The following is a 19,070-nucleotide window of genomic DNA, read 5'->3' on the forward strand; positions in this document are numbered from 1 at the left end:
ACTGACTCGAGGAAATTTCAAGGAATACTGTATATATATATTTTAAAGATACATTGCTCATGTTATTTACCTGGATTGAATTCTGCATTTTGAAAGTTGGGTTTGTGGGAGGGCTTAATAGTGGAGAACATGAATTTTCATCGGTTACCAGTCTAATGATAACAGAGCGTACATACAGTGAATGCACTTACTCTGAAGTTTGCTTGCTTCAGCAAGTTCTGGAGCAGAAGCTTGCGCCATTTGCAGATCCTGTTGATTTGCTTCTAGATGTGCAGCTAGTACCTTTCTTTGTTCTTTAAGCTCCTTTATCTTTTTATCTGTGGATACACAAACACTTAGTACATTTAGTGTAAGATATATATTTCAAACTAAATAGTACATTTTTGCTAATAATCTTCTTTAAGTAAATGTGTCAACAAACAGCTATGTATTATCAGTGAGTCATATGTATATCCACTTGCTTGTCCTAAGCTCATAAAGCAAGCAGCAATGATTTATTTATTTTTGTAAAATAGAATTAAATGATGAAATCACATCAAATGTTTAAAATATTAGAATGTGTTTCAACCTTCAAAATGGGTTTTATGTGGAGATTGTACTTACCACTCACACTTCCTGGTTGGGCAGCTGCAAGAGTTTCTGCTTCTTCTAACTCCTTCATATTTGATTTCAAACTTGCAAGCAAAACTTTTCTTTCTTTTGAGAGTTCATCAATTCCCTTCTCTGCAAAGTGAAAAATGTAAGAAGAAAGTCAAAACGTTCCTTCCCTCACTCCCTAAGAATCCTAGGAACTAAAGTCTTCCCCTTACAGAGCTACAATCCAAAGAAAGAATAATTGGTCTGACCTAAAGTGTAGTTTTGAGAGTGGGCTGTTGTATCCAATGGAATCGCTGTTCACTCTGTTGCTAGAAACTAGACGGGAGCAAAGATTTGTGGGAAGTAGGACGGACTCCCTCAGTTTTCTGGATTCGCCAATCAGAAAGTACTGAGTCAGTAAAGAGAAAAAACACCTGCCTACTTCCCCATACCTTGGCTCTGGAAATTTCTATAATAAAATCTCTTAATTGCTAAGTATCTGAAATGTAAGGAACACCCATTCCATTGGATACGACTCCCCACAAACTAAAAAGGAAGTAGTGTTGGCAGTTTCTACGATTGCGAGTGGGTAGGAAAGAAGCATGCTTTGAACGTGTTTTAAATGTATGGCATATACACAGCCACATATAGTTCTCCATTTCACCCCGTGCCTATGTCCACCTGCTATTATTTACTAACAATTTGTTTTAGGTTTCAAAAGTTGTATCTACTGAAACAATCACCATCACTTCATTGAAACATCTTAAAACCCTTGTTCTGTTATATGTCTACAAATGTCCAGACCTGTGCTTTTTCTTTACCTCATTTCATAGAGGGTTAACTGCTAGATGACTAATGACAAGTATTGCTGATGTATGTATAAACACTCTGTCACATTAGGGGATGTTGAATTTTTAAACTTTCAAGTTTCAAAAATGTGCTAATAAGTTGTAACGTGACTTGGGAATTCAAAATATATTTTGGTTAAATTAATATAATTTAGCTTTGCTTAGTAAGTAAAATATGTGTAAAACTGCACAGAGATCATTAAAAATGATTGCCAAGTACTTGCAGTTATTATTACATTATATTATTATTTCAGAAGGTAGAATTAAAATTCTTTGGTTTTCCTAAAGTAGTTTATGTGTGTCTTCATCAAATGAAGACTTACCAAGCTAAAAGCTATCCAGTCACAAAAACAGCAGATTCAAATTCCTCACACCCCAAAACATATTTTTAAGATCCCTCACTGAAAAAAATTGAAAAAAATAAGTTTTACCCCTATAACAACAGGCCCTGTGTCACATGCCTATGTGATCTTTCTGTACCTATCCCAATTATTCTGCATTTACCAGGCTTAGCTTTTTCTTCCAAGACAGCTGCAAGAGCTTTTGTAGTTTGCAGGTCCTGCATATTCTGCTCTAAATCTGCAGTCAACAGTTCTCTTTGTTGTAGTAACTCCTTCACTTTGTTCTCTGTAGAAAAAGTAGACGCAGGTGGGTGTAAATATGTGTACAATAAACCACAGAGCCTAGGGCTTGCCGATCGGAAGGTTGGCAGTTCGAATTCCCGCGACGGGATGAGCTCCCGTTGTTCAGTCCCAGCTCCTGCCCACCTAGCAGTTCAAAAGCACGTCAGGTGCAAGTAGATAAATAGGTATCGCTCTGGCGGGAAGGTAAATGGTGTTTCTGTGCACTGCTCTAGTTCACCAGAAGCAGCTTAGTCATGCTGGCCACATGACCCAGAAGCTGTCTGCAGACAAACGCCGGCTCCCTCGGCCTATAGAGTGAAATTAGCGGTCAACCCCAGAGTCATCCGCGACTGGACCTAATGGTCAGAGGTACCTTTACCTTAACCTTTAAACCATATTTCTTAAATACACTAGTCTCTGCTGTACCTTGATTTCCCAACTGACGTGCTACCCTGGATGAGTGCCTAGTACCCCTGGAATCTCATGCAGCTATTTGGCAGAGATTGGAGTGGCATGTAACAATGTATTACACAAAAAGGTAACTTGAATTATATACAAGGAAACCTTTCTATAAACAATCATGTTCTATGGTGAAGAAACTTGGGGTTTAGTTCTGAGGCCTAAACTGCCACTTTTAATTGGTCTTTGGATCTCTTGCTAAATGATGCTTATACAGTGTTACCTCTGGTTAAGAACGTAATTCGTTCTGGAGGTCCATTCTTAACCTGAAACTGTTCTTAACCTGAGGTACCACTTTAATGGGGCCTCCCGCTGCTGCCGCGCTGCCGCCATGCGATTTCTGTTCTCATCCTGAAGCAAAGTTCTTAACCCGAGGTACTATTTCTGGGTTAGCGGAGTCTGTAACCTGAAGCATCTATAACCTTAAGTGTCTGTAACCCGAGGTACCACTGTATATGTAATCATTTGGTCACACATACAAATGGATGTGTTTATGATTTCTCTCATTGACTAATTGATATAACTCTCTTTAAATTCACCCGGTTTCTAAAACACACATGAATTTCCTTCCCCCATTATCACTTTCCTCGCCATAATTATTTGCTTAGGAAAGCACTCACAAACTGCTAAAATGAGTTCTAATTATTAGCTAGTCTCTGCCCAGCAACAAGGATGGACCACCCACCAGTTTTTGGATCCGCTAAATACCTTTTCCCTCTGCCAACTGACCCTCCTCTCTTTTACTTTCCTTCCTAATGTCTTGTCTTTGATTATACAGTATTCTTAAGGGCAGAGCCCTTTAATCCCTAATGACAATAGCAGCAACAAGTCACCCACCATGAGTAATTGTCATTCTAGTGGTTCCCACAGACACACATTACACCAGGCCCTTAGAAACCTAGTCCAGGTTGACAAAGTTCAGAATGGGAGAAGGCAAAAGAAGGCAAAAGAAAACTGGGGCAAAAATTATAGGGTGTTACATGTAAAGAAAACATAATTACCTGACAGTACTTACCACTCATTTCTGATGGCTGGGTAGCTGCGAGAGCTTGAGCTTCTTCCAAATCTCTCATATTTGATTCCAAGCTTGCACGCAAATGGCTTCCTTTTTCTGTCAGCATGTTAATTTCATTATCTAAAAGCAACACATGACCATGAAATTCCCTGATATTAGAACATTGGCCCATCCAGTATTGCCAACTGCGACTAGTAGTGACTCTTCAGGATCTCAAATAGGGGTATTTCCCTGCCCTATCAGTAGCAATCAGTGGGTCATGGCAGCTTTGTGCACCTAGCTTCAAAACAGCAAATGTTGCTGCTGCTTACCAAAAGGGAGGAGGAGGACTGAGGCACAGGGAACTTAATGCAGCATGGGCACACACGGGCAGCAGGAGCATCTGAGGCTCTTGCGCCTTGCCCCTTGCCCTCTTGGTAAGCAGCAGTGACACTAGCCTTTTTGAAGTCTGGTGTGCAATGTCGCCCTGCCTTCACCATCCCAGAAACCGCTACTACAAAGTATGCCACTATGTTTTGAGTCATCTAATGCCATTATTCACTGAATTTCATCTATACTGAAGTGTATCAAATTACTATACACCTTATAGTATATACAGAGCCAGCGTGGTGTAGTGGTTAAGAGCGGTGGACTCGTAATCTGGTGAACCGGGTTCGCTTCCCTGCTCCTCCACATGCAGCTGCTGGGTGACTTTGGGCTAGTCACACTTCCCTGAAGTCTCTCAACCTCACTCACCTCACAGTCTATATATATAAGGTGCTACTGGACAATTATATATATATATACACGAAAGCTTATACCAAGAACAAACTTACCGGTAGTTGGTCTCTAAGGTGCTACTGGACAATTTTATATATATATATATATATATATATATATAAAATTGTCCAGTAGCACCTTAGAGACCAACTACCGGTAAGTTTGTTCTTGGTATAAGCTTTCGTGTAAACTTTATGTTGAGGACACCCAGTCCACCCAGTGCACCCCAAAATAAGGAATTGGCCAGCCAAAATACTCAACATTGTTTGCATTCCTTAAAAAAGATTGGTCTGGCTGCAAATTTAAGCCATCATGTAGAGGACACTCTTTGGGAGGTGTGGTGTATGATCCTAGGTGGCATAAAGCTTTTTGTGAGCACACACCCTAGCTTTTTATTTATTTATATATTTAGGATCAATTGTTAGTTTAAGTTCACATGCTTAACAGTGTCTTGCACCAAAACTGTTTCCAACATGCAGTTTTATGTCTTCAACAGGCTTTTCCAACTGGATTAAAAGTTATTAATTAATATCAATAGTAATAATTTTCATTTAGGAGATTTTTGAGTATGTTTTATAATCAAGGTAATAGGTTTTGATACTCACCAATGTCTTGTTGCCCTGGTCTAACAGCTTCTGCTGGTTGAAGAACCTTAAGATTAGTGTCCAGATTTGCAAGTAAGGCTCTTCTTTTCTCTGTCATCTCATTCATTTCTTCCTCTGTGGAAGAAATAAAGTTTTACAGCTTATTTAACCACAGTAATGAGAATATTCATGCATGTTGCTGAGTGGTGAGAGACTCTAGAAGTGCCAGCAATATCCAGGGTTCCAATTCTTTGGAATGAAGCTATTGGAAACTGTGGTATCTAGGATATATGGTTTTATTTCCACATATATACAATCTGAGAATAAGATTGGACTAATAGCATTAACGCTATAACAGATATTGCTTTCCCATTAGGCTTCTGAAGGGGGGACCCACAAAGGCATAGATTTGGTTCCAGCATACAAGTCAATCCGCTGTGCATTTCAAGCTCCCACCTTCAGATGAGACTAAAATAAAGACTAGTTCTTGGCCTATTATTCTCCTACCCCTAGCATGACAACCAGCCAGATGAGTGGGGAGGAACCTTACCCTCTCCTGAAAGCACCACCAGTCATTTGTCTCTATAGCAATTCATGTGTTCTTGACCAACTCTTTAGACATGTAAAAAAAGGTGTTTACAGGCCCAGCTAGGGCCACTAACTTAAAAAAGAAACTGGGCAGCTCAGCAGTTCCTTCTACTGTAGATTACAATCTTATAGTTACAAGACCAAAGGCATGATTGGGACCCACAAGCATCATCTAACCCTCCAATCCTATAACAATACTAAGCATTTTATGCATGCAAATTCTGGAGTCACCATTCTATCATTATATTCTTTGACACCACTGAGCCATTAGTCTGCCCTAAGCTAAACATTTATTTGCTGTATGTAGCTTGTAGAATCTACCTGATAAGCCATCTTCAGGAACATGTGCTTGCTGTAGAAGCTGGAGAGTTGATACTACATTTGACAGTAGCTGCCTTGTCTGTTCTGTTTGCTCTTCTTCTGGTTTACCTACATGTAGTAAAAGGTTTTGTGTAATATAGGAAAAATGTTCTCCCCACACTTCCAATTACTGTATTTTAGTGGACTTACCAAACCTGCCCAAACAATACGCAGAATGCAATTTATATATTCTGGTTTATCACATCCTTGGAGGAGGGGGAAATGGAACCACTGTAATTTTCAAAAATGGGGGATTTAGCAAACATGGCTGACATGTGGTATGTAGCCTAGGATGTCAGGTTGGCAAGACTTGTATTTTAGTATTGTTTGTATTTGTTAGCACCCAAAGTACTGCATGTGGCGTCCTATGTGCATTATCAGGTCTTTTCCAGTTCCCCACCTTTCCCTTTGCAGCTTATTCTCCCTGCTGAAAAATAGCTTCTGAAGGTAAAATTACCCCCTCGAGTAGCATTCATTTTACACACAGTTATTTAAAAGAAAATGGAAAGAGAAAGAGAAAGCTGTTTATATATCAATGTATTCTTTGAAAGCCTTCCACACACAATTATAAGTATGGCCAGTTGCAAGTCTGGCCACAAGTGGGGGAACCAAGGAGTGCCTACTGTAGGTAGCCCACCCTCACGAAAGTACCATTTTCTCACATGATGATTGCAGGATCCAGGTCAGTTCATATGCGAAGAGACAGTCCTTGAGGTATTGTGCTCCTGAGCCATTTAAGGCTTTATAGATCAAAACCTATACTTTAAAGACTGCCTCTCCCCAATGAATTGACCCAGACTCTGCAATCATCATCTGAGGCCCTTCTATGTGTGCCTCCTCCACAAGAGGTCCTGAGCACAGCAACTCGAGAACGAGCCTTTTCTAGAGTGACTCTGCTTGTGAAATGCTCTCCCTAGGGAGGTTCACCTGGTGCATTTGTTATATAACTTTAGGTGCCAGGTGAAAAGTTTTCTCCATCAACTGGCCTTTGACTAATTAATCTATGGTCTTTTAAACAGGGGGCGGGGGTTATTGTTTCTGTTTGCCATTATGGTATATATTTTTGTGTGTTTTTTCTATTATAACCTACCCTATGATCTTTGGATGAATAGCAGTATAGTAATTAATTTGTTGTTGTTGTTAAATTCAACAAATTTATAAATTCAATAAATAATAAGTAATAAAATAATAATTGTTGTTATTGACTGTTTTTTTTTAAAAAAGATTGTTTAAAAGTGGATTTGTTGCACCGCTGTGACAGAGAGCTTTAATCTGCTTAATTGTGCAAACCTAAACATCCAGTATACAATTACACCCCTCCCACAAAATAATGACAATCTTAAGGTGCTTAAAATAAGTGTGAATCCAGCACAGTGATAAAATAAAATACAAATAAAAATACAACCAGGCCTTTGGCTCATTAACATCTGATACCCTTTTAAATGTGTTGTAGGAGAGGGTATTATTGATTAGTTTTTATTCTTATGTGCTTTGTGTTCTTTATATTGTATTTTTATGCTGTGAACTGCCCTGAGATCTATAGATGAAGGGCAGTATATACATTTAATAAATAATATCAATAAATGAAATTATTATTTTTTTAAAAAAACTGTCAATCAATCATTAGCTCCTTACATTACTGGGTTTCCACTTACCAAGTTGTTGGAGTCCTTCTGCAGGTATCAGCTGATTTAGTAACTGAAGTTTTTGTTCATCTGATAATAATTCTATTTTGTTGGCAAAAGCAAGTTACAGAATAATTAGGAAATGTGACAGAATGAAGTACTACTTCTTTTGTGATCGGCTAATTATATAATTATAAAACAAGTCTTAGAAAACAGGCATTCTTAACCCTTCCCATACCAGTTGCTATAGTGACATCCATATCTGTTGCAAATAAGACAGAGACAGTTACAGAAGGCTATACTATCTAAAGTTTGTAGGGAGAAATATGTAAAAGCTTGCTTTATTTACATTATATTTGCACATTACTGAATCTTGCAACTTAATTTTTTCTAATGAAATCTCTCTTTACAATAATCATATTGCTTGTGCAATACCCACATATACATATATCCAACTTTTGCAGACAGAACTCATATAAAGAGATCAGACGGATGCATCTCATTTTTGTATCTCCTTAAATTATGATGAAATGGCACTTTAACTAAACATACCATATGCCTTTGGTCAGCAAACTAACTAGCATACTGAATTATCACTGTGCTAATCATTCCGTAGCTAGCCATAATCTCAGTTGGGTGAATAGCATGCCCTCCATTCACTGTAAAACAGCCACCTTCACAGTAAGTAAATTCTTCTACAGTGGAGGAGGACTTGTTGGTCTGACCTGGCAACCTGGATCTACCTCCCACTGTGGTAACCATATATTACAGAGTATTATAGTAATGGGCATCATCGACCTGGATCCATTGTAGTGGATTCATTGTAATGCATCCAGAAATGCATCAGACACTGCATCATTGTCACTAGTCCTAGATCTTTGATGAACACCTGTTTGATTCCATGGTGCCTAGCATTGTGAAGACTACTACTCTTCAGGGTGGTTATTCAGGGAAGTTGGCTCTACAGCGATGAGAGGGATGTTACCATTGCTATGAGTGGGTTGGGGCCATTTGGCACTGGGCACTGGAAGGGATATCCTCCATTTTTGTGTGCCCTAGATGTAACATCTTCTGAGAAATCCAGCAACAGTCCTGGCTGGGGCTGTCACCTTCCCATAGCATGGGGAACAAGCTCTTCCTGACCCCTGCTGCTTTCTAATGCTGAGCAAAAGGAAAGACAGGATACACAAGAAAATGTACAGATATTAAGAAAGTGGAGGGGAGCTGCAAAAAAAACAACAACACAGAAGACAGAAACTGAATCCCTGATGTCTGGAGCTAGGCAAAACCAGAACTAGAAGGGGGGCCTTCCACACCACTAAACTGTGAACTTTGGCCTTGCCTACTAGAGTGGATGGGAATAATAACCCAGCTATGGATCTTGGCCTTTACTGTAGGAATACACAACTAATATTTTTTTTAAAAATACACCAAATGTTATCAAAATGGTCAGCTATATCAGGGCCACATTCTAATCCTAAGGCGCCCAATGTGGTGCATCCTCCTTTCAATCCACCAAAGACCCCTGTATTATTTTTTAAAAAACTGAAGCTATATTATTTTGTTGATTGTTTGGTTAGGAGGTGGGGGGGTTCGGTTTTGTTTTGGGTTTTTTTGCAAGGCATTGCCTTTTATTTTGTCTGTGTTTTGTTTGCTTGGAGAACACCTGAGCATTGCCAATTTTCCTTCTGTGAAATTTGTATGTTGAGATGCCTACAACAGTTTCTTACATTTCCAAATGCACTCCTGGGCCCTCCAGAACTTGGAACCACAGGTCTAATTTCATGGTTCTGTGTGCAGATGAAAGAATGTAATGTACCTGATGCCTTCTGACTCCCACTTAATCCTTTAGATATAGCCTAATAAATTTGCAGACCTCCAGCGATGTCTACAAGCCTGAATCTACAGCCTGAATCTGTACAAGCACATACTGTACCCTTAAATTCTCAGGAATCTGAATGTACTTACCCATGCCTTTGCTAGGCTCTAGCAAAAGTTTGGCTAAAGTTTCTGCTTCAGGAACTCCTTCCAGCTCTGCCAAATTGTTTGCAAGCTGATCCATTTTTTTATTAATCAAATTCTTAGTTCCACCCTCTATCAAGTAAAACAAAGGGGTTTTGTTGTTGTGTATGTAAGGGCAAGGAGAAATATTGGCAATATTATGTCTCTACAGGGCAGGAACAGTTACAGTTTCTAATAAAACAGTGTTATCCATGCATTCAGAAACATAAGGGATTGTATTCAACATAGCTTGCCTGGCAGTATTATCTCCCCTCTCCTCACACACTGTTCTGGGGGTTCTCCTAACCTCCAGAGCAGATTTGAAGATGGTGCAAATGAAGGAGGGGAGAAGTTCCATTGTCCTGCAGAATCTCATTTAAAAGGGTTTTTTTTTAAAAAAAAAAGCATTATTTTATCCCACTCTTCAGCTAAAAAGATTCCCTGAGTGTTTTACATAGGAGCTGCAGTATAAGTAGTCTGTAAATGTACACATAATCTAAAAGACATGACTGCAGAGGACGGAAGAGGACAGGAAAATAAATTCAGGCACCACTTGTATAAAGTTACAAAATTCTAAACGGAATAACAAATGAAACACTAAGATCCTGTTTGCACTGGAACTAGCACAGTAGAATTTATCTCTGAGTAAACATGCCTAGGTTTGAGCTGTAGCACAGCTATGTACCATCCTGGGATATATACTATGATGGGTGGTATAAAATGTCCTATATAAATTAAACTTTATAAAAACTAATTTAGGAATGCCTGTACCAAAATATTTTTTTCTACACAAATTCTCCTGTTCTCCAAAAATTCCCGATATAATGTTATTGCATGCCTTAACCATTATTATTTTTAATTACAGAAGAGAAGAATTACCTTCAAGTCCTGAAGAATCCATGTACGTTTGTGGGATTTCTTTTTGTAAAGTGGAAGCCTATGGAAAACAATGGGGGGAAATAGAAAGGAGAAAACATCCCATTTTACTACTTTCTTGGAATGCCTCTGAGATATGTTAATTTTATGAGAAGAAGGGATTGTTGTTACATCTATTTCAGAGAGCACTCTCAGTTTGGGTAGGGTTGCCATGCGTCCAGAAAAACCTGTACTCTTTCTGGAGGCCAACATGCCCATCCGGGCAGATTTTTACATTTAAAAGAAAATGTTCAAGTTTTGGGGGGGGAGGTTAGCTCTGGCTTGGGTGGCTTGGGTGCAGGCTGCTCTGCACGTCATGGCCACTGCCAGCCTGAGCTGGGAAAGGTGTGTGGGTGCCCCCACATGCCTCTTTCCCCAGCTTGGGCTGGCAGTGGCTCGGGCTGTCCTCTTTTTTGCTCTTCAATGTATGGCAAACCTAAGTTTGGGTTTAACCAGTAGGTGAGTGTTGGGGTGAGTTTTGGAGATTGGGCCCCCTCCAGTGACTTCTATGGAAGAATTTGACGTCCCCTTTTTGCCAATGTCATTTCAACAGGTTACCAGGTCACATGAGCAAGTTGAGAGGAATTTGCAATAGCTTTAAGTCTTTGTTTGCATGTCCCACAACTTTTGGGGGACTTACACCAACATAACTTACATCAACTGAGTCCTGGCTGAGCTGGAGTGAGGAACCTAACTCCAGCATAGTCCCAGCAGACCCAGATCCAAACTCTCTAATCCTGGAGAATCTTGGGTTTGGACTGGACTATTAGTGTCTCATTGCTAATTTACTCAACACTCACCGATTCATGTGCACTTTTCATTATGTGTTTTAATGTCTGGTGATATGAATGTTTTTCTATAATTTCTAATCAGTCATCGGTATTTCACAGATTTAAGATCTTACCGTTGTTTCAATTATCAAATAATAAACATGAATGTATTAACATTCCATTAGTACACAGGCATTCTGAAATGATAACATGTAATATTCTCAGAACTATAATTAAATGGATTGTTTATATTCTAATATTTTATGTACATAATAACAGTATCTGCTGCTCATATATAGCTATTTTTACCAATATATGAATATAGCCAACTATATTAAATTATTTCAGTAAATAATAATACTACACCACGTCCTCTTTGACATCAAGTATTCTTCTCATTTGCTGTACTAGCAGCTGTTTGTACCTGTTCTGGACTGATAGCTGCTGATACCCTTTTAGTATCTCTCATAATTGTCTTAGGTTGAGCTGCATCTTCCATTTCGATTTCTGAAAGAAGCGATGAAGCTTCCTGCTCACTGGTGGGCAAACTTCTTGTCTCTTCTGGGACATTAAGTTCAGGAGAGGTGGTTTTTCTTTTTTTTAAGTCAGGTGGAAGCACTTCCTCAGGAGACTTATCTAAGGTTCCTGACACAGTTTCTTCCACAACTTTTGTTAAAGCAGGCAACTGCTTTTCTTCAATTGGAGGCGATGGTGAGGGTTCTGAAACAGGACTGCCATATGTTTTTTTCTCCGCACTTTAAGATTTAAAACATAGGGATTGTCAGCTAAGAAAGCTTAAAAACAGCTGTTACTTATTCCCCTCTGCCGCCACCCAAATAAAGTTAAATGGAACCAGTAAACTTGTATGTCTTTATTCGTCAACTACAGGCCTGGTCCACATATCATGCTAAAACAAACCTTGCCTTTGAGTGACTGTGCAGTGTCCTGGAAAAGAGTTTGCTGTCATTCTTCTCCTCCACAGTCCTTTTTTGCTGGCATGCCAAGCTAAGCCAAGATTTCGCTTAACCAGTCATCCAAACAAAGGCTCATGGTTCAGTTCTGTCCAGACCAACCATTAGTTGTAACCAAGAACAAACCTTGGTTACATCTGGTGGTTAGTCTGGAGAGAAAGAGCTTAACTACAAGCTCAGGTATGAATGACAGGCCAAGCCAAACCTTAATTCAGCTCAGTGCAGTGTGGTAGCAAAAAAGACCAGGGTGTAGCAAAGTGGCTGCCAATTCCTTTCTTGCAGCCTACACATTTTCACATTCATGCTAAGCCAAGACTTGGCTTATTGCGATGTGAGAACAAGGGCACAGAGTTGTATATTGTGAAAGAATAAGCTGAAGAGCTAACAATGTTCTTTGTTTTAACAGATGTATAATAAATAAATGTGCAGGCACCTCCCCACTCACAAAATATATATAATTGGTGGTCATTTCTTTCATTTAATGAAAGTGATTCAGTTCACAACAACAGTATTTATTCCAGTGATGTTTGTCTCTCCACTCAGCTCTCTCAGCTACGTCACAGAGAATATTACGGTGAAACTGTGGTGCAATACAAATTGGATACTTGAACTCAGGTAAATGTGATCTTTGAGCAAAATTGTTTATTATCTTTTTAACTGGCGTGGTTATTTAAAAATGAGGCTTACAATGGGGTAACAATCCCACACAGAGATGTCTGTGAGTTGGAGATTATATCCTAAAATGAAGCCGCTATCATTCTATTTGTGATACCATAGGAAAACACAGAGTCAGTTCTAGGACCATAAATGTGGCATGCTCTGGACTAAACTAAAAGACGATCTAGTAAGCAAGGCAAAAGGTCCGCACATTGATACAAAATAGCTTGATTTCTTTGAGAGTATATGCAAGGTAGACACAGGGTATAAAATGTAAGTAATAAAGCCAAATAAAGCAGTGGAATCCCTTGCAAAGTTCCTTAACAGATATTTAGGCAAAAATTCAAATGGCTGGAGTTTTGAAAAATAATTGAAAAAGTAGAAAATCCCTCAAAAGCAGTTCATTATTTATGTACTAATAGAGAAGGAAGATGCATCACTTGGGTTATGTCTGGAGCCAAATCAGCTTTAAAAGTACATTAGATGGGAACATTTCTCCCTCCCAATTAGACAGCACATTTTTTAAAAATGTAGCAGGAGCAAAATACTTCCCCACTCTAAATGCCAAAGCTGGATTCTGGCAATTACCACTGGACAATAGGAACTCATGTTTATATGCATCTAATACACATTTTGGGTACTACCGTTTCTCCAGTTTGCCATTTCATATCAACTCTACCTCTCATTGACTGAGTTTATTTAGATGCCACCTTGTCACAGTGAGCTATGCCCAAAGCTGTTTACAACAAATATTCAAAAGTCAGAATACAGAGCATTAGGGTTCCAGGTGCTGGTCTTGCTACACTTCAAGCAGCCTTAGGAACTTGGATTAAATAGGATCCTCTGTGGGTTTGCTACTGTGTGAGAAAGAAATTCTGGAGGGGTGGAGGGAGGGGCAGGAAGCTGAGGAAGAGAAACAGTTGGACTAGATGACTCTTGAGGTCCCTTCCAACTCTACAATTCTATGATTCTATGACTCCTTCAGAACTTTTAATGAGTTTAAATAGCTAAAGATGAGTCATTTTACAGACTATACATGATCTACATATAGGAAAGTAAGGAGTATGTGAGCATTTTTCGTGCCTGAGGCATTTCCCTGACAAGCTCTGCATTAGGATTGTAATGGAAGGGCACTTTCTACTTTAGATTCACAAAAAGCATTTCTTCACTATATATGGAACCTAAAATGACTACAAAATTATCATTTCCTAAAATGAGTAATCAAATAAAAATAAAATTGAAAGGAATCTTGTTAAAGCATAAAGGTAAAGGGACCCCTGACCATTAGGTCCAGTTGTGGACGACTCTGGGGTTGTGGCGCTCATCTCGCTTTATTGGCCGAGGGAGCCGGCGTACAGTTTCCGGGTCATGTGGCCAGCATGACTAAGCCGCTTCTGGAGAACCAGAGCAGCGCATGGAAATGCCATTTACCTTCCCACTGGAGCGGTACCTATTTATCTACTTGCACTTTGACGTGCTTTCAAACTGCTAGGTTGGCAGGAGCTGGGACCAAGCAATGGGAGCTCACCCTGTCGCAAGGATTCGAACCGCCGACCTTCTGATCAGCAAGCCCTAGGCTCTGTGGTTTAACACACAATGCCACCCGCGTCCCTGTTAAAGCTTATTTGGGAGTAAATTTACACGTCAAAACTCATTGAAAGGGTTTGCTCAGAACCAAGAAGAGGGGTGGGTGACAAAAAGCCTCAAAGAGAGAGAGAAAAGCATTTTAAAAGGAAACCAGAGGGTCTTGGCTGATCTTATGGAAATGCAGTCTTTTAATGATCCTGTGGCCAAATAAATCCAATTCAAAACCTGAACTCAAATAAACAATTGCTGCACAATTTGCTTTTACTGGAAGGGATGCTCATTTTCCCTTTGGTCATACAGTCATAATACTTCTTAGGATTCCTTTGCATTCAAATAATATATTGTCTACTTTTTTTACCTTTTATGAATAAATTTGTTGAGGTGTTTGTTTGTATGTGTATGTACGCAAACACGCATCCAGGGATGGGGTGCCAAAGTGGGTCTTTGACCCGGGTCCAGGGTCAATAACCCCTCTGGTTGTTTCCATGACTTTTCTAGGACACAGTCATTTATGGTATCTAGAAATTCTACCTTTTTGTCATGAATGGAACACATATGCAGCCAGCCTATGTGAGGGTAGTTGAAGTCACCCATAACTACAACATTTACTCTTTACAATGCTTCCTTGATTTGATTCCTCATCTCAATATCTCCCTGAGCATTTGAATGAGGGGAACAATAGCACATTCCTAGCACTGAATTCTTCATGTGCCCAGTTCCACTACACACAAAATTCTGTGCAGGAGTCTGCCCCTTTGGGGATTTTTATCTTGCTGGACTCAATGCTCTTTGACATACAGAGATACACCATCTTCAGTATGTATTTCCCTCTCTCCTGTAGAGTTTATATCCAGAAAAAAATATGTCCCATTTGTTCTCTCCATTCCACCAGGTTTCTGTTATGTCCACTATATCAATGCCATCCTTTAAGATCAAGTAGTCCAGTTCACCAGTCTTGGATCTGAGGCCTAGACTAAGTACTACTGTAACTTGTGATTGCCAGAGCAGAAGTTGCCCAATACTGTAAAACATCTGAGAGAATTCACCAAAAGTGGATGGATGGGTAGAGGATGGCTGCTGACTCTACAAAAAAAAAATAATATTACTCACATTGTCTATTATGCCCAAAACTTCATCTCTCATTACCACTATATGCCTTAATTTCCCCAGGCTCACCTCCCACAAAAGTTAGTTCAGGCACTGAGATCTGCCTATATCTTCTGTCATGAAGACAGATGACACAAATTCATTCAATTGTTCACAATCTACTTATCCTCCTTTTGCACACCTATGACTCCCTGGTCATCCAAAGGCCCAAGCGCCTACCTAGATGGTTTCCTGCTACCAATATATTTAAAGAACTTATTGTTGGTCTTAATGTTTTGAGCAAAGTGTTCCTCAAATTCATTTTTAGCATCCCTTACTCTCGCTTACAAACTTGTCAAAGTTTGTGTTCCTTTTTGTTGTCTTCATTTGGACAACACTTCCACTTTTGGAAAGAATCCTTCTTGTCTACAATAGCTTCTTTGACTCTGCTCAATATTCATGCTGGCATCTTATTGGCCCTTGTGGTACCTTGACTGATCTGCAGTGTCACTGCAGTGATTTGACCCTCTTGACTTTTCCTCTCAGCTTCCTTTTTACAAATCTTATCTGGGGGAAGTTTCCTCCTTCGAAATCAGCCTGACCATGTTGGATTTTCTTGACTGTATAGGTATATTTAATTTAATAGCATTATAGTCACTGTTCCCAATTGGCTCAATGACACTTACATCTCGCAGCAGGTCCTGGGCGCCACTCAAGATCAGACCCATGGTTACCTTGGAATTCATTTTCTGTTACCCTTTTGCAGTGCTTTTTTCCTAAAAAATGTTTAGGGGTACTCTCATTTTCCTACTCATATTGAAATACTGCCCCTCAATGAGGCAAAACTTAGATTCATAAAATATTTAGGGGTATGCGTCCCCTGTGTCCGCCCAGAAAAAAGCACTACCTTTTGTCTTCACAATCGTGCTAAATGCTTTACATCTGACTTTTGTTATTTTGTATTGGAGTTACATAAGCCATTTGGGGCACTTAAATTTGAGGAATGTGGCCAATACGTATGAATGAACTAACAGACGAAGACTAAAGGACAAGTGGCTAAGGTGGGCATCAAAACTTTTCTATTGGTGTTTTTCCTTGAAGTTTAATAAGATTGCAGAACATATTGAAGCTCAAACCGTCTTATTTATTCAGCAGCAAGACCCAGCATCCTTGTTTTGGTTTTATTTCACTCCTCGTGGAATTGGGGGAAGATTCTTCAAAGATTTTCAGGAATTCTTTTAAGACCTAAAGAGCAACCCGGGATTAATTTTAATAAAAAGTTCTGTCAGTGCTCTTTAACAGTTACGTATTTATAATTCCTAAAAATTGTGTTAAAACTGACAGTAGATTTGGATAAGCACTGTTTGCAAACCCTCCACCTTCCAAAAAGAATCCTATGTGTAATAATACTGACAACGCAGGATAACAGGCCTGCACCTGATGAGATGAGCTGTAGTCCTCAACAGTTTATACATGATAAATTAAAGGGTGGATTTTTACTTCCACAACCTGGCATGGCTACCTCTCTGGAAACTGTAACATTGTATACGTGCCATACATTAATCTTAATATTCATGGTAGCAGCACAGATTTACCTCATATGTGTAAGGAAAATTAACCCTGTAAATATGATAACTGAATATTTGACTCCGTCCTTTATCTCACTGTTTCGTAGTTCAGATTAACTTCATCCTTTTTTACCTTTGTAAGTAGTAAGCTGAACATCAGGGGCTGGGAACCTTAGGCCCAGGGGCTAAATGCAGCCCTCCAAGCCTTTCTACCTGATCTTCAGGACTTTCCTGAGATCATGCCTCCTTCTAGGCCACACTTCTCAGTGGCCTTACTCCATGCTCTCCTCAACTGCTTTTGACTGGCTGGAATGTGTCCTTGAACTGTGATAGCTGTGATAACTATTTATTTTACATGTTTATAAGTTGCTTTTCCATTAATACTTTCCAAAGCAATAGATAATCGAAAAGGGGGGAAAGTTAATACTACTTTTTTTAAAATGGTGGCCACATTAAAACACACATACAGAAACAACAGTCACAAGTAGGAGACTGAAATCAGAAAGAAATCACATAATCAAATCACAATAAAATCAATTGCTGAAAACAAAGCAGCAAGGACACTACTAAAACTCAGTTAAAAGCTTGATAAATATAATGGAAACAACTTTGTACTGAAACAATGATAATAAAAGTACTTCCCAACTTCTCAGGATGGTATTCCTGAAACAGAATAGCATCACTTTAAAAATTCTCTCTCTCTGGAGAGAGGTCTCTGAATACCTAATCTTAAATGCTGGACAGGTTTATACCTTGGGCCTGAGCTATAAACCTGTTAACTAACTGCAACAGAAATGATCAACACCACTTCTCAGAACCATTGAAACATCTACCAACAGTAACTAAGAACATAGTAAGAGCCTGCATAACCAGGCCAATGGCCCATCTAGTTCAGCATACTGGTCTCATAATGGCCAGCTTGATGCCTCTGGGAAGCCTGCAGCAGGACCTGAGTGCAAAAGCATTCTCCTCTCATTTAGTTTCCAGCAACTAGTATTCAGAAGGATGCTGCCTCCAACCACAGAGGTATAACATAGCAATGTTGTGGCTGGCACCCAATAACAATCTTATCTTTCATTGATTTATCTAATTTTCTTTTAAAGCAATGCAAGTTGGTGGACATCACTACCTCCAGTAGATGCAAATTCCACAGTTATGCACTGTGTGAAAGTTTTCCTTTGCCTGTCCTGAATCCTCCAAAATTGAGCTTCCATCTTAACAGCATTGAACTTCATCTTATTTCCCCTGATCTAACCCTGGGCTCATATGCAACGGAGAATGAGAGCTGGTTATGGGTAACATACTGACAGCATCACAATTCAAATCTTCAGACTATCTGCCTCAGTAATTTCATATAGGTGTTAAACAGCATGGCAGAAAAATAGAACCCCAATGAGTATCATAAGTACGATTATGCCATCTCCCTGAGCTCCCAAGGCATTCATTCCATGGGTGCAAGGGAGGAGAACTGGTGCCTCCTTACTTCCAAATAGAAGGCTTCACCTGTTATCTATGTTAGTGTATTCCCATATTTGGAAGTGCACAAAGTACACAAATCAGAAAAAATCAGGAAAACTGCTTGAGGGTTTTTAAACAATCAAGCAGCGTATAAATTTTATAAAATAAATTTATGATAATTAACAGTTACAAGCAGAGTTCAGGGCAAAGACAAAGAATCAGCAGGCTGCTAGCAAAATATATGAAGAGATATTTCGGTTTTTGCCTTATATATATTAGCTGTCATAGAATTTGCCTTTTAAGGTAATGACATGAAATAGACACAAAAGCAGTCCAGGAAGGAATACAACACGCTTCGGAGCACACAGCTACAATGATGTGCAATAACTGTGTCAGGCTTTCTATATGATGAAGTTAAAGTAAAAGAATAGTAGTTCTCAGGGCAGGTACGCTGCCAGGAAAAAAATGCTTCAGAAAAAATATTAGTAATCTGTACTGGAGGCTGTAATATTGGAATAAATCTTTTCTACAGAGAGATTTCATTTATATTGCTTACCAGTATAGCTGTTATAAATATAGCTGAATCAGAGTTAGTGAACCACTAAACTTGGGAGGTGTGA

At 39.3% G+C, this 19,070-nt stretch overlaps 1 protein-coding gene across 5 annotated transcripts in view; it reads right to left on the reverse strand.

The window, feature by feature from the left end:
- Positions 1–19,070, reverse strand: part of CCDC7 (coiled-coil domain containing 7) — a 146,081-nt gene that overhangs the window by 81,690 nt on the left and 45,321 nt on the right. For all 5 annotated transcript variants that reach the window (XM_080973928.1, XM_080973927.1, XM_080973929.1 and 2 more), the window contains exons 19-28: positions 11,548–11,878; positions 10,318–10,375; positions 9,406–9,531; positions 7,468–7,539; positions 5,774–5,881; positions 4,886–4,999; positions 3,522–3,641; positions 1,929–2,051; positions 604–723; positions 192–317 (exon numbers count right to left, since the gene is read on the reverse strand). In XM_080973928.1, coding sequence (XP_080830054.1) covers positions 192–317; positions 604–723; positions 1,929–2,051; positions 3,522–3,641; positions 4,886–4,999; positions 5,774–5,881; positions 7,468–7,539; positions 9,406–9,531; positions 10,318–10,375; positions 11,548–11,878 — 1,298 coding nt within the window. The remainder of the gene's footprint in view (positions 1–191; positions 318–603; positions 724–1,928; positions 2,052–3,521; positions 3,642–4,885; positions 5,000–5,773; positions 5,882–7,467; positions 7,540–9,405; positions 9,532–10,317; positions 10,376–11,547; positions 11,879–19,070) is intronic.

This window comes from Podarcis pityusensis (genome assembly GCF_964106645.2).
Source record: "Podarcis pityusensis genome assembly, chromosome: 12".
Taxonomy (NCBI): domain Eukaryota; kingdom Metazoa; phylum Chordata; class Lepidosauria; order Squamata; family Lacertidae; genus Podarcis; species Podarcis pityusensis.